Here is a 15,044-nt window from a genome sequence, read left to right as displayed (position 1 = left end):
GACCAATTCACTCCTCCTCACCCGGTTGTAACACTGGTTTATCTAACCAGCAATGCTGACTCATCTCCTATAGAGGGTGGGGATGCCTTTCGCTTGAGAAGTTACTTAGAGACTTCAAGAAAGAGCGCAAGAGTGGTGGGTCAGGAACTTTGTGATAGAGCTGGCCCAGTTGTGGCTCCAGAGGGGACTAGCCAAGTTCTGGGAAAATCGATTGTAACGTTACAGGAAAACAAGTAGTTGATTGGTCAATGATTATTTTACTCATTTACTTTTCAAAACTTGGGTAATTTTGTTAAGTGCAAGGTTTGGGTTAGTCATTTTACCATAGCTGTAAAGCTTATTATGTTGGCTGTTGAGTCCTATATATATCTTCACTGGAGAATTTCAATCAGGCTAAGTAGAACATTTATTGAAATAATAAGAATGTTGCATAGGCAGGAATAGACACTTTAATTCAAATGTAATCAATACAATAACTATTTAATTAATTAAATGCTTGTAGACGCATGTTTGATCCAAGGCAAACACATCTGCAGTAAATGTCTGTGGTTGGAGAAACTTAAGGTTCAGAGTCATTGAACAGGAGGCTGAGCTGCAGACACTGCAACATGTCAGAGAGGGGGAAGTTGCCTGGACACTTTGTTCCAGGAGGCAGGATAGGGTCATCTGATTGATCCATGGACACTGAGAAAATAATGGTCGAACTGGGCAGAGTCATGAAAAGGGAATCATGTTTGACAAACCTGTTGGAATTTTTCTCAAGATGTAAGTGGCAGAATAGATAAAGGAGAACCATTGGATGTGTATTTGCATTTTCAGACAGCTTTTGAGAAGAGGTTAGGAAATTAAATTTGCGGGCATGGATTGAGGATTGGTTAGAGCAGAAAACAGAGTAGGAATAAATGGGTCATTCCCAAGTTGGTAGGCTGTGACTAGTTGGGTGCCACAAGGGTGCTTGGGCACCTACTATCACAATCTGTATATCAATGATTTGGATGCAGGGGCCAAATGTAATACAGGTACTGTACTCCATAACTGAGAAGCTCAGGACTGGATGTGTGCAGGATATGGGGACTTTCTGGATTTTGGATAGGGTGGTGTGGGGGGAAAATAGGATAGTAATTAACTAAAACTTAAAGCTGGGCTGATTTCTCCACCAAGCCGTATCCAGCCAGGTTGAAAAGGGTTGAGGGGTGGACCAGCCTGCTTCTGCACTGTTAATTCCAACATGAAGCATATAAGGCCAGACCCAAAGAGCAGGAGATCAATGTGCCTGGATACAGAGTGTACTGGAAGTAGCCCTCCACTGCCAACACTTCACACAAAATAAATCTTTTAAATTTAAAAGCAAATGCTAAAAGAACTAAAGGGTGATGGTAGGGAACAATAAACCACGCAGGGGGCCATCACTGGAATTCTGTACTTCGACCCTTTGTTAATAAAAGGCATAATGCCTGATGGGGTTGTACAGTAGTTTCCAGTGTGGATGTGTTACCAGCTTTGAACTTAGCCAGTTTTCAGGTGCTTCCGGATTTTGGGATGCCGGATATGGGGTCCGGTACCTGTACCATAGAATCCCTACAGTGCTGAAGGAGGCCATTCGGCCCATCGAGTTTGCACCAACCCCACCCAGGCCCCATCCCCGCTTAGTTACCCTGCTGATCCCATTAACATCACGGGCCACTAAGGGTTAATTTAGCATATCCAATCAACCTAACCTGCACATCTTTGGCCTGTGGGAGGAAACCTGTATTTCCAAGTTTGCTGATGACACAAAACGAGGTGGAAATGTGAGTGGTGAGGAGGGTGCAATGGAACATTAAGGGAATTTTGACAGGCTAAATGAGTGGGCAAGAATATGGTGGAGGGAATATAATGTGTAAAAATGTGAATGCATCCACTTTGTTAGAAAAAACAAAAATCTGAATATTTCTTAAATGATGAGAGATTGGGAAGTGTTGATATCCAAAGAGACCTTGGTATCCTTGATCATAAAGCACTGAAAGTTAACATGCAGGAGCAGCAAGCATGTTCAGAAGGAATATGGTATGTTGGCCTTCATTGCAAGAGGATTTTGGTACAGGAGCGAAGAGGTTTGGCTGCAGTTTTGATGCGATTGCACCTGGAGTAATATGTATCGTTTTTGTCTCCTTACCTAAGGATGGATCTCCTTACCTTACCATGGGGGGAAATGCAACAAAGACTGATTCCTGCACTGATGGAATTGTCTTATGAGGAGGGTTTGAGGAAACTGGGCCTGTATTCTTCAGAGCTTAGAACAGTGGTTCCCAACCTTTTATATGGCATGGCACACCTCTGGACTATAAAAAAAGCTTTGAGACACGCCTCTTATTCTCTCTCTGTCTTCTGCCCTGACTGGGAACTTCATTTTTCACTTCTCTCTGTCCTGTTGTCTGTTTTTTTTTTAACTTCTCCACATCTCTCTCGCTTCTTCCAGGGTTTTTGCGCCCTTTTTGAGCTATCGCTTTCTGTGTAGGCGCATGGGAATTTACTTCAGCTCCAAATCCTTTTGGTCCCGGATATGGCCCTGGCCGACATAAAAAATCAAAACCACGTGTGAGTGGCTCTTTCCCAGCTGGCACATGCACGGGAGGCCCAAGATTAATCCGGTCTTGGAGATGCCAACCACCGAGCTAAAGACAAAGATTTGTTTTAGTTTAATTACATGAATTTTGAATCCTTTTTCACGGCACACTTGAGGGGTCTTCAGGGCACACCAGTTATTTAGAAGAAGCACTGGTTTAGAAGAAATGAGAGGTGATCTCATTGAAGCATGCAAAATTGATTTAGGGTTCAACAGGGTGGATGCAGGATGATTCCCCAGGGTGGGGAGGTCTTTAACCAGGGGGCACAGTCTCAGTATAAGAGGTCAGCCATTTAGGCCTGAGATGAGGAGGAATTTCTTCACTCGGGGGATCGTGAGTCTAGAATTCTGTACCCCAGAGGGATATGGAGACGAGTCATTGAGAATGTTCATGACAGAAATCAATAGATTTCTAGATATTAAATATATCATATGAAATGCTGGAAAATGCCATTGGGGCAGAAGATCAGCTATGAATTAGTTGAATGGCAGACCTGGCTTGAGGGGCCAATGGCCTTCTGTGTTCCTATGTTCTTCCTAATTTATTCAGCCAGACAGCTCAAAATGCAAAACATTTTGCTCATGATTTTGCTTAAATTTGCTCATAAGATGGTGTGATGAAGGAATATATCAGAAGTTTGATGTCTGATGTGTGATGAACAGGAGGCACATGCAATATTTGGGATGCCTTTTAGTGTGACCATATCCAAAGTGAGGGTGAGTGCATCATTCAAAGGGAAAGGATGAAGTGGCAATGGAGGTGAGGATCTGGTAGGCAGCAGGAGTAGTGGAAAATTGATTTGGTTGTGAACAGACGGGAGGAAGTGTATGTGATTGGGGATGAGATAAGAATGGGAAAGGAGTCGCTGTGGGTTACATTTTCCCCATAATTTCCATCCCAGATTAAAGCGTATCTCTTGTCACTTCTCCTGTCTGAAAGGAAATAAGTGAAAAGAAGAAGAGAATGGAGAGAAGCATTGAAATGTTAAGAGAGAAGGAAAAGAGACAGAAGAGTAGCAACAGATAGAGAGCAGCAACATAAAAACTGAGACAAGTGAGAGAGACCAAATTCTCTGACTTACTACGTGCAATGCAATATATTGAAAATCGAGGTCTGACATTTCCACACAGTTACTCCTGATTCCCACCAGAACATCGGTGGAAATTGGCAAAAACCCTGAAAAAATGGTGGCAACTTTCCCTTCAAACTTATGGTGGGACTTTAGGATGTGACCTGTGGAAATTTTTCCCCTCTGCGATGCACACATATCTTGTCAACTATTTCCATTCGAAGTTCCAATGTCTCTGTTTATAATGAAAACTGCTTGAGGCACAGCAGCAGAATGACATATTACTGGAATAGCCATCCATAGGGCTGGCCTAATGCTGCAGACATGATGTGGAGATGCTGGCTTTGCTACCAAATAAACCTGTTGGACTTTAACCTGGTGTTGTGAGACTTCTTACTAATGCTGCAGAAACATGGCTTCAAATCCCAATTCTGGTGGCTCACTAGCACCTCACCAAAGGCAATTGAGGATGGACAACAAAAGCCGGCCTTATTAACACTGCTTACATCCCAAGAATAGCATGCTGTAATTACACCGTGCCGGCACAGTGGTTAGCACTGCTGTCTCACAGCGCCAGGGACCTGGGTTCGATTCCCGGCTTGGGTCACATTCCACCTGTGTCTGCATAGGTTTCCTCCGGGTGCTCCAGTTTCCTCCCACAGTCCGAAAGAGGTGCTGGTTAAGTGCATTGGCCATGCTAAATTCTCCCACAGAGTACCCAAATAGGCACCGGAGTGTGGCGACTGGGGGATTTTCACAGTAACTTCATTGCAGTGTGAATGTAAGCCTACTTGTGACTAATAAATAAACTTTAACTTTACACCCTTCTCCCCAAGCGAACCTAACCATTCCCATTGTAAATGTATAGATATGGGAATTCATGATAACGTTGAATTCTGCCAGCCTTAGTCTACCTTGAGCCTGCTAACCCTGATTCACCTGAAGATTAGAATATTATTCTGTCACCACACGGTAGCTATGGAGAATGACAGGTGTTCTTGCAATTTTAATATGACGGTTTAGAAGTTAATTTAGAAGGTAATTTCCAAACTCCGGGAAGGAACTTTGTTTAACCATTATAGCAGATGACAGGTATCTCCACAAATACTCAACTAAGAAGTGGGATGGCAGAATTGAAATCCAGTTCATTAATAAATCTGAAATTAAATGCTAGTCTCATTAATTATCACAAAATGACCAGGTTGTCATAAAAACCTATTTGGTTCAGTAACGTCCTTCAGGGATTGAAATCTACCTTCCTTATCTGGTCTGGTTTACGAATGACTCCAGATCCATAGCAATGTGGTTGACTCTTAGCTGTCTACTGAAATGGCCAAGCAAGCACAGTGGCACAGTGGTTAGCACTACTGCCTCACAGCATCAGAGACCTGGGTTCAATTCCCGGTTTGGGTCACTGTCTGTGTGGAGTTTGCACATTCTCCCTGTGTCTGCGTGGGTTTCCTCTGGGTGCTCCGGTTTCCTCCCTCAATCCAAAAGATGTGCAGGTTAGGCGAATTGGCCATGCTAGATTCTCCCTCAGTGTACCCGAACAGGTGCTGGAGGGTGGCGACTAGGGGATTTTCACAGTAACTTCATTGCAGTGTGAATGTAAGCCTACTTGTGATTAATAAATAACTTCAACTTTAAGCCACTCAGTTGTACTAAACCACTGTAGGTGTACATATATCACATGGACTGCAGCAGTTCCAAAGGTGGCTCACTAGCACCTTACCAAGGACAATTGGGGATGGACAACAAAACCCAGCCTTGTCAGTTATGTTTACATCCCAAGAAAAACATGCTGTAATTACACCTTTCTCCCCAACTGACCCTGACCATTCCCATTTGGGAATTCATGATAAGATTATAAAAAGTTTGAGTTTTGCCTGCCCTAGTCTACCTTCAGCCTTCTAACCCTGACTCACGTGAAGATTAGAATATAATCCTGCCATCTCACTTTATTTAGGGAGAGTGACAGGTGTTCTTTGCAATTTTACAGTTTGGAAGTAGTGCATTTAGCACGTAATTTCCAAACTCCGAGAAGGAACTTTGTTTCACCATTATAGCAGATGACAGGTCTCTCCACAAATACTCCAATTAAGAACTAAGTTCAAGAAGTGACCTTTCCTGAAACTGTTTTCAGTCTTACTTTGGCACTTTCTTTGAATGTTGTTTATATAGTCCACAATCATCCCATATTTGATTTTTTTTTAAATATAGAACATAGAACAGTACAGCACAGAACAGGCCCTTCGGCCCACGATGTTGTGCCGAGCTTTATCTGAAACCAAGATCAAGCTATCCCACTCCCTATCATCCTGGTGTGCTCCATGTGCCTATCCAATAACCGCTTAAATGTTCCTAAAGTGTCTGACTCCACTATCACTGCAGGCAGTCCATTCCACACCCCAACCACTCTCTGAGTAAAGAAATCCTAAAACGGTGCATGTCCAGGTCATATATATGTAAAGAGAACAAATGATTCCGTGACAGCCGCAGGCTCGTTATAGCAAATAATTTTAATACTTTAAAATAAATTTTTCTGTATACATTGTAAAACAGAATATCAAGGACCAAAATAAGCAAATATCTTTCACAGGAGTCTGAAACTGACTCGAATTTGTGTTGCATTGTGAATGGGGCTGAAATCTACCGGAGCTTTCTCGCTGTTTGCCAAACCTGAGCCGAGGTGACCCGGCCAATCCGAGGCCAGTCTGCAGCCAGTCTCCCAGGACGGGCTCTGGTCCAATATTGAAGTGTTTTCACCTCCCAGCACAATCCAGGGCAATGTCTGAATACTGTGCAGCAACTCCCAGGGAATCATTCAACTCGATTCTATTTGAATTGTATTTTAATTGCAACAACTGTTGGAATCATTCCAAAAGGAACTCCAAAAAAATTGTTAGATCTTCAAAATTTCTCAAAATACCCAGTTTCTTTGCAATTGTGGAAGTGCTAAAATCAGGACCTGGGCTGAAACCTCTAGTTACTCTCTGCAGCCTCCTTTATACACTGGATTATTAGAAGAATTCACCTGCAGTCTGCGTCTCGGATCAGGGAATCCGGACAGAGCTTTGTCGGAGCCAAATGAAAAGAGGATAATCCTGGAGCAAGTGGTTTCGGGAGCCAGTGCTCCATCTGCGGTTTAGTAACTTTCCCACATTAGCTTTTTTGGTACCTCACTGAGTTTTATGGCAGGACGTGGGGTGGTGTCACGTATTTCAAACCTTGTGTGAAAGATCTTGCCCTAAGATATGCTCGGAAGAGATGAAGAATTCTGGCTTCTCCCCCCTCCCCTTAGAACCATAGAACCATAGAAAATTACAGCTCAGAAACAGGCCTTTTGGCCCTTCTTGTCTGTGCCGAACCATTTTATGCCTAGTCCCACTGACTTGCACTTGGACCATATCCCTCCACACCCCTCTCATCCATGAACCTGTCCAAGTTTTTCTTAAATGTTAAAAGTGACCCCGCATTTACCACTTTATCCGGCAGCCCATTCCACACTCCCACCACTTTCTGCGTGAAGAAGCCCCCCCTAATATTCCCTTTAAACTTTTCTCCTTTCACCCTTAACCCATGCCCTCTGGTTTTTTTCTCCCCTAGCCTCAGCGGAAAAAGCCTGCTTGCATTCACTCTATCTATACCCATCAAAATCTTATACACTTCTATCAAATCTCCCCTCAATCTTCTACGCTCCAGGGAATAAAGTCCCAACCTATTCAATCTCTCTCTGTAACTCTTCCTCAGCCAATTTCAGGAAGACAGTAAGGGATGTTGCCAAGTTTCAGGTCTAATGAATATCCAATGATGAAACGTTCTGTCCCTTCCTACTGCCCATTGAGGTTGGTACAATCATAGAATCCTACAGTGCAGAAGGAGGCCATTCGGCCCATCGAGTCTGCACCGACCACAATCCCGCCCAGGTCCTATCTCCATAACCCCATGCATGTACCCTAGCTAGCCCCCCTGACACTAAAGGGCAATTTAGCATAGCCAATCCACCGAACCCACACATCTTTGGTGTCCATATGCGGGTGATACAACCTAACCGGATGCTGGGACAATTCCAACAACTGTCCGGTTCTGGTTTTGAATCTAACTTCAGGAACAAACCGAATACATTGTCCGCAATCCGCCCGCTAAAATTCCAGTGACGGGCGGGATGGGAGAATTCCGGTCAATGTGAAACCCCATTGACAGTCGGGCGGAAATTTCCGGCTTTTAGACCAGCACAGCCGGACAATTCCGCCCATTATTGTCTCGGTTGCCAGGGCTATTTGGGGGAAACTTGGTTCCAGGTTGTCTCCTTCCCATTTCCACTCCCAATGGACCCGAGACTCCCTGAGCACGAATCACATCCTCCTCGGAGAATCAGCATAATTTGGGCCAATCCGACGGGTGGTTGGAGTAGTCCAATTGTCTCCTCAACGTCACTGGGATTCAGGGACATGCTGGCAGGAAACGAGGGCTCTACCTGGCATGTAACTCATGCTACACCTAACCTAGGAGCCCTAGAAGCATGGGGACAATTGTTCATTCCCCGCCCACATACCGAGTACCCACATGTGCCAAAAAACCAATCATTTGATTCTTGTTTTAACCCTCTGGCCCTCTGTTTGCTGCATGCGAATCAACTCTTGTCCAGCCCCAAGACTAGAAACTTCTTCAGCAAAGAAGACTGGGAATTTGACTCGGAGTATAGTGGAGGCATTTGTTCGAAATACTTGATAGAAACTACTAAAATACTATTCCCGCTAAAGAATAAATAGGTTCCCTCCTCCCTAACCTTTGAACGAAGCATCTAATTCTGCCCATGCTAAAAGGAGCGTCGCTTTTGGCAAACCTTTTGCCCTAAGACTACAATATACTGTTCGTCCTCCTCCGCCACTGGCAAGGCTGCTCTGTTTGGACATTAGCAGCCGCCCCAGTCTCCATCCACACCATGTATATTTTTCCCATGGAGTTTCGTGTCTACTCCTCCTGGTCCATTCCACAGCCGTGACCAGAGGCTTGGTGTGCGCTGCCTTAGGTAAGTTGTAATTGGGTTCACGGAACTCGCTGTTTTAAATGAGTTTTAAGTATCTGTCCACTGAAAAGGCCAAACCCCAAACAAAATAAGACTTTAACTTTGCGGTTGCAGCATTGGGCGGGAGCGGCTGTCAGTGAAATGGCCACATTTCTCAGCCCACTCTCCTGATGGAACATTCAATCTGCAACAAACAATCTGCAGCAAGTTTGAAACGTCCCTGCCCCCGATCCGCTTCCTCCCCCCTCAGCAAGTTGGCTTTGTTTGTTTACAGACTGTGAGCCTCTGGGCTGACCCTGGAAATCAAAATGTTTACCAATCTCTTGTTTATCTTGTTGTTCAGCAGATGGGGACAGTTTCAGATTTGCTGAGCCGACACTCGGCCGCGCCAACTTTATCAATTCCCCCGGAGTTAAAGTCAATTAATTAGTTTGCTGTAAAACCATGAATTTTGTATGCACCGCGGAGGTCTCCAAATGAGGGTCTTCCGGCCATAGATACCTCAACCTGGATGAATGGGTCAGTGCACAGCCGCTGGGGAGGGTTTTTTTTTCCCAATCGCTTGCTCACACGGGATCGCAATAAAGTCTGCAGCACAGCAACGGGGCCGTTCGGCCCCTCTGCTCTGTGCCGCCCTTTCTTTTCTACAGCAGCCTCTTCCCGCGTACTGGAACTCACTCCCATCAGTTCAGATACTCCAGTGATAAACTCCTGCCACAGCGAGCCGACCGGAATTTCAGCTCATGGTAACAGTGCACGAAGCTGTGGTAGATGAAAGTGATGGGTAGCGCCAGCAGGACGATGCCGCTGACCACACACATCCCCCCGAGGATCCGGCCGGGCACGGTGAATGGGTACATGTCCCCGTAGCCCACCGTGGTCATGGAGATGATCACCCACCAGCAGGAGGCCGGGATGCTGGCGTAGGCTGTGTTTTTGTCTTCCAGGTCCAGTCCGCTCTCCAACAACTGGGCGAGGGCGCCGAAGATGGCCATGGCCACGCCGATAAACACCAGCAGCATGACCATCTCCTTGTAGCAGCGTTTGAGAGTCAAGCCCAGCGTCTGCAGCCCAATGAAGTGGCGAGCCAGTTTGATCACCCAGAAAATCCTCATCATCCTCAGCACCCTAAGGGTCACCCCAGCCCGCTGGAGCTGCGAGTTCTCGCCGGTGAACAGGGACATCAGCACCGAGATGTAATAGGGCGTGATGGCCAACAGGTCAATGATGTTCAGGGGCTTTCTCACGAAATCACACTTGTTCTTGGAGACGAGGAACCTGACGATGCACTCGGCGGTGAACCAACCCATGCAGATCGCCTCGATTATCCTGCACAGACCAACGAGAATGACAAAGTAAAACAAGCAATTTAGGGATTGAGACACAATGTGATGCACAGTAAAAAAAAAAGCCTGGATGAAATGCCAAAGGAACACAGATGGTAATAATTAACTACATAACAATCACCCACGCAACGCCACCATTACCACTAAAACATGTGACATGTACAGAGGAAACCCAATGTTTACCAGGCATTGAGGCTGCAATATCAGAGTGACCAAACCTTTCTGAAACAAAAGAAGGGGACAACTGGACCATGGGATTTGGGGCGGGTGGGGTGGTTCTGTTGACGAATTGAGAAGAGGTTTAGAGCACATTTCTAAATTCTGAACCTATGCAGTTGTCTGGAAGTTTGAGATATGTTTGAAGTCATTTTTCATAATGTACTTTTTATAGTCTTTTACTGAATAATCTCTTCTAATATTTTTGCTGGTGGCGGGGGGACTACTGGCGATGGCCATAACAGCGAGAGCGGAAGGCGAGTGGAGTTTGTAACTTAATAAAAACTACGGATGCTAGAATCTGAAACCCAAAGAGAAAAATGTTGGAAAATCTCAGCAGGTCTGGCAGCATCTGTAAGGAGAGAAAAGAGCTGACGTTTCGAGTCCAGATGGCCCTTTTGTCAGAGCCCAGACCTGCTGAGATTTTCCGGGATTTACAACTTTTCTTGTGGAGTCACACATTATACTCGCGAAGCTGGCCAACTTTCAGACTTGCAGTCCCGCTCAAATCACCCAACTGTGGCTCCCAGACTCGGTCTCCCACCAGGAATACAGTACAAAAGGCGTCCCTTAATCACGTCGGACTAAATAGTCAAAATAAGGGCAATCATCCCTTTAAATACAGGACAGTTGGTCATCCTGATCAAAGGTGTCCCGCTATCTCTGCCAGAGTGCAAACTATTGCAAGTGATAGTGGAGTACATGATATTTGACATGGAGGTTCCCGATCGGGAAGGGGCTCTCCACACAGTCGAACCTGTATGAAATTAATCAGATTCAGTCTGAACGGGGGACCAAGTACAAGGAACAGAGAGACGGTCCTGATCGTTGCAACACATCTGTAAGTTGATATCTGAGCTTCGGTGTTCCCCTTCTTTTCTAACCTCAAGACTTTTCGCGTTTCACCCAATTGTGCTTCTATCTCGGTCACAGTAACTTTTTTAAAAGGCGCGTTCCTTTCAAATGTGTCTTTTGGTCTTGGAAGAAATCTTGGACCGTCTGCAGTGCGAAAGAAACCCGAATTTAGTTGCAACATCTGGCACGTCAAACACGCCATTAAATTTGCGCTAAACTAGTTAGTCACGCTTTATACTTTGATTCCATCCCCGATCAACAATTGGATTTGTTTTTACAGGGCAGATTCCTATGTGTATTCCAGGAAAGACGTCAAACTTGCCCAATATTAAGTCGTGGGCTATGTTTAACTGTAAAGCTATACAGAAAATCAATAGTTTTTTCAACAATCCACTGACGTCCCAACGCATTTCACTACAAGTTAAGTACATTGGAATTGTCCTAATGTGACAACCAGTCTCCTACACATAGATGGCCGAATAATTTATTTTAAGCATCCATTGAAGGATAAATATTGGTCAGGACACCAGGAGAACTCCCCACTCTTCTGGGGAAAAGCCTGTGAAATCTTTAAATCGAGAGGGCAGAGAACGTCTTAGTCTAAAGTCTAATCGGAAACATAAGAAACTAGAAGTAGGAGTAGGCCATTCGGCCCTTCGCCATTCATTATGATCATGACTGATCATCACATTTAATATCCTGATCTCTCCCTTACCCGCACATCCCTTGATCCCTTTAGCCCCAAGAGCTATATCTAATTTCTTCTTGAAATCACAACGTTTTGGCCTCAACTGCTTCCATAGAAAAGTGGCACGTCCGACAGTACAGTAAGCGCAATCGGCAAATTTACCCAGAGTATGGTGCCACAATTGGGTCGGTTTGCTTCAAAGGCCAAGGGGTCATTTATATATCCACAGCTTCAGTGGTGTAGCACTTCTTCAGTACCTGAAAACTGCAATGTCATTATATTGTGTGCTCAAATCTCTCTGGTGGTGGGACCCGTAAGTCACAGCCTTCTCCCCAAAGGGGAGAGCAATATCCTGAGCGGTGATTTTACTGTGTTTTAATCACCGACAGATTTTTACGTTAATTTGACATTGTGTCAGCGCATCTTGGCCAAATAGGAAAGAAAGAGGACCTGGAAAGTGCCAATCATTTTGGAGACATTTGGAGTATATTTTATAACGTGACGCCGCACATGGATTTTGTTTGGGAGTAATTTAAAGGGCATAATAAGGAAATCTGTGAACTGCAATTAAGCAGCCAAGAGGCTCTTGAGTGTAGGCAGGTTTTTAAGCATGTCGATTATTATTTAGCGCCGAGAGTTGTGTGGAGAGGAATATTTTACGGTACTCTGGACCATGGTGTCATTTAGTCCAAAATGCAATAGGTTTTGTATCTTATTGACTTTTCCAGGTGTTTTTGCGTTAGTTAAGCGGAAGGACTCATTTGCTGGCGTTATATAAGCGGCAGGCACTTTGTTCTGCTTGAGATTGTCCCTGTTAACAGCGAGCATATAAACTAGAATTGGAAGAGAACACGAGTTGTATGAACAAGATTTGAGAGATGTACGAGGCAAATTTTTTACACAGAGGGTGGTGGGTGCCTTGAACTCGCTGCTGGGGGAGGTACTGGAAGCAGATCCGACAGTGACTTTTAAGGGACGTCTTGACAAACACATGATTAGGGTGGGAATAGAGGGATATGGTTCCCGGAAAGGTAGAGGGTTTTAGTTCAGTCGGGCAGAGTGGTCGGTGCAGGCTTGGAGGGCCGAAGGGCCTGTTCCTGTGCTGTAATTTTCTTTGTTCTTTGTTCTGTTTGTGTGGAGAGATTCATTTTTCGGGGGAAGCTTGCTTTTCGCCAGCATTCAGTTAGAACCCGAGTTCCTAATTGAAATACACCAATTGTATGGAAAAATAGAATTGAATATTGGCCACACACCCTCAATCCCATCCAATCCATGTTCAATGCTGCACATTAAAAATAATTACAGACCTCAAGTTGGAGAATGCGGCGGAAACTTCCATCGATGTTTGTTTATATGGGGGGCGGAGGTGCGACTTAAGACCACCAAAGCTCTCTGACCTGGAAGCCAGTGAGCTAAGGCTGCCACCTTTAGAGAAAACTGAAAACAGCCCACTCCTATTTGCATGTGAAACTGACACTCTCTAAGTGTGAATAGCAACAGCGTGAGCGGTAGGTGGGAGGGGAATTGTGCTTTGTGAAGTTTCGCTTGCGGAGTGGAGTCAAACATTCTGAAAGGAGACACAACAGAATACATTACATATATAAATAAAATACTTTGAAACCGCATTCGTGGACAAAGGACATTCACATCCACTGAGCCACTCAACACCATAATTTAAGAAGGAGTTATAGATACCCTGATGGTCCCATTAAATGTTCTGTGTACCTGTGCTCCTCCACACTGTTGTTCTCGGCTGTTTTCCAGTCTGGGAGTGTGCTGGCGCACAACACCACCATGGAAACGATAACAAATACCACGGACACGGTTGCCAGGATCTGGGCAGCCACAGACGAGGTGGGCTCCTCAAAAGTCCTCCTCATCCGATCCAGCCACTTCCTATTAGACGGCGAGTTCTTTTTCAACTCTTTTTTCTTCTGCTTTCTCAGCTCCTCTTCCTCCTCGGAGTAGAAGGTGTAGGTGTCGGACATTCTGTCATCCAAGCGCTTTTGGCAGCAATATTCGAGGTTCGAGCGGTCCAGACCCCAGTAAATTAACTCGTTGTAAAAGGACAGCTCGCACATGTGGGGGACAAAGCGGAGCTTCCCGTACTTGACGTAAAGCATGATGAACCCAAAAGCCTCGGAGTGCCTGTCAAAGAAATATTCATTCCTTTCCTGGTCATAGTCGTCGCACACTTCCAGCACCTCTTTCTCGGACACACAGCTGTGAAGCCTGCTGACCCTCCTCAGGGGAAAGTCCTTGATCACGTCCTTGGGGAACGAGTAGCGGGTCCCCCCAACGTTCAGGATCAATGGTCCGCTTCCAAACTTCATCTTCGAGCAACCCCCGAGGCTGGGCGGACTTTCGGCGAACGGGGGTGCATGGGCGCAGCGCCTGGGGACTTCGCCCTCACCGCTGGAGCACTGACTTGCGCCGCTCCTCCGCCGGTCCCGCTCGAGTTTGCGGCGCCGACCAGGTGAAAAAGTTGTCAGTCATGTTCACTTGGGGCTCAGCGTTTTCCTGGGCGCGGCTGTCCTCCAGCGATGCTGGAGGGAAGGAGGAGGGAAGGGGGGGGGGGGGTTCAGTTACTGGCTGGGTGCTGAAGCTGTTGTGTGTTGGTCCTTTCTAGTCTCTCCTCTCTCTGGTTTCAGCCCCACACACAGACACACAGGCTGCTTAGCGAGCAGGGCTCCGGCACTGGAATGACGCGCCCGAAAGGTTTCCACTAACCACAGCGCCCCTCCAAACACAACCCGCAATCGACAAACAAGACTCTGTAATCTCACATCCTCGGCACTGATCCGGGCTCGCACGTAATGTACACCTACATTCTGACTTCCTTATTTGGACCAGCCTGTGTTTACAACTCTTATTGAAAACAATGATGCTCTTAATAAGTAACGAGAACGCTTCCAATGCCTTAATTCATTGCATCTCACTCAAGTTCCCTTTAAATAAAACGCATCCTCTGTCTTTGCTGGACTTTCTTTTGGGTTTTCAATCCAATCCAAATGCTATTAAAGTTGGAGCCACACAGCGAAAGTTAAAATAGCACTTTTACCCTCCCCTAATGTGCGCTTCGTTCCTACAACGTGCTCAGCAAGAGGAACAAAACGCCGAGAGTTAACGTGTTAATCTGGGCAGTGACATCCATAGACTGACACTGATTCAGTGTGTGAGTTTTTCGATGTCTCTGTCACACCGAGGAAGTGTTAACCCAGCGGAATATCTCTTT

At 45.6% G+C, this 15,044-nt stretch overlaps 1 protein-coding gene across 2 annotated transcripts; it reads right to left on the bottom strand.

The window, feature by feature from the left end:
- Positions 1–8,881: 8,881 nt before the first annotated feature.
- Positions 8,882–14,142, bottom strand: kcng3 (potassium voltage-gated channel, subfamily G, member 3). 2 transcript variants are annotated; one of them, XM_078230540.1, is made up of 2 exons: positions 13,505–14,142; positions 8,882–10,033 (listed from the first exon to the last, which is right to left on the bottom strand). In XM_078230540.1, exons 1-2 carry the CDS (start codon positions 14,140–14,142, stop codon positions 9,388–9,390), a joined length of 1,284 nt encoding a protein of 427 aa, XP_078086666.1. In that variant the 3' UTR covers positions 8,882–9,387. The 2 variants fall into 2 exon arrangements, with proteins under 2 accessions (XP_078086666.1, XP_078086667.1); XM_078230541.1 differs by having other exon boundaries at positions 13,535–14,142.
- Positions 14,143–15,044: the final 902 nt, after the last annotated feature.

The sequence above is a fragment of the Mustelus asterias genome, chromosome 15 (genome assembly GCF_964213995.1).
Source record: "Mustelus asterias chromosome 15, sMusAst1.hap1.1, whole genome shotgun sequence".
Lineage (NCBI taxonomy): Eukaryota > Metazoa > Chordata > Chondrichthyes > Carcharhiniformes > Triakidae > Mustelus > Mustelus asterias.
The sequence above is the reverse complement of the archived record's forward strand: the minus strand, read 5'-3'. Positions and strand labels throughout refer to the sequence as shown.

Excerpts from the sequence above, each read along its gene's own strand:
- kcng3 (XM_078230540.1), bottom strand. The coding sequence starts at position 14,142 with ATGAAGTTTGGAAGCGGACCATTGATCCTGAACGTTGGGGGGACCCGC. Across the intron at positions 10,034-13,504 it reads CATTTAATGGGACCATCAGG|GATAATCGAGGCGATCTGCA; the intron begins GTATCTATAACT and ends TGGTCTGTGCAG.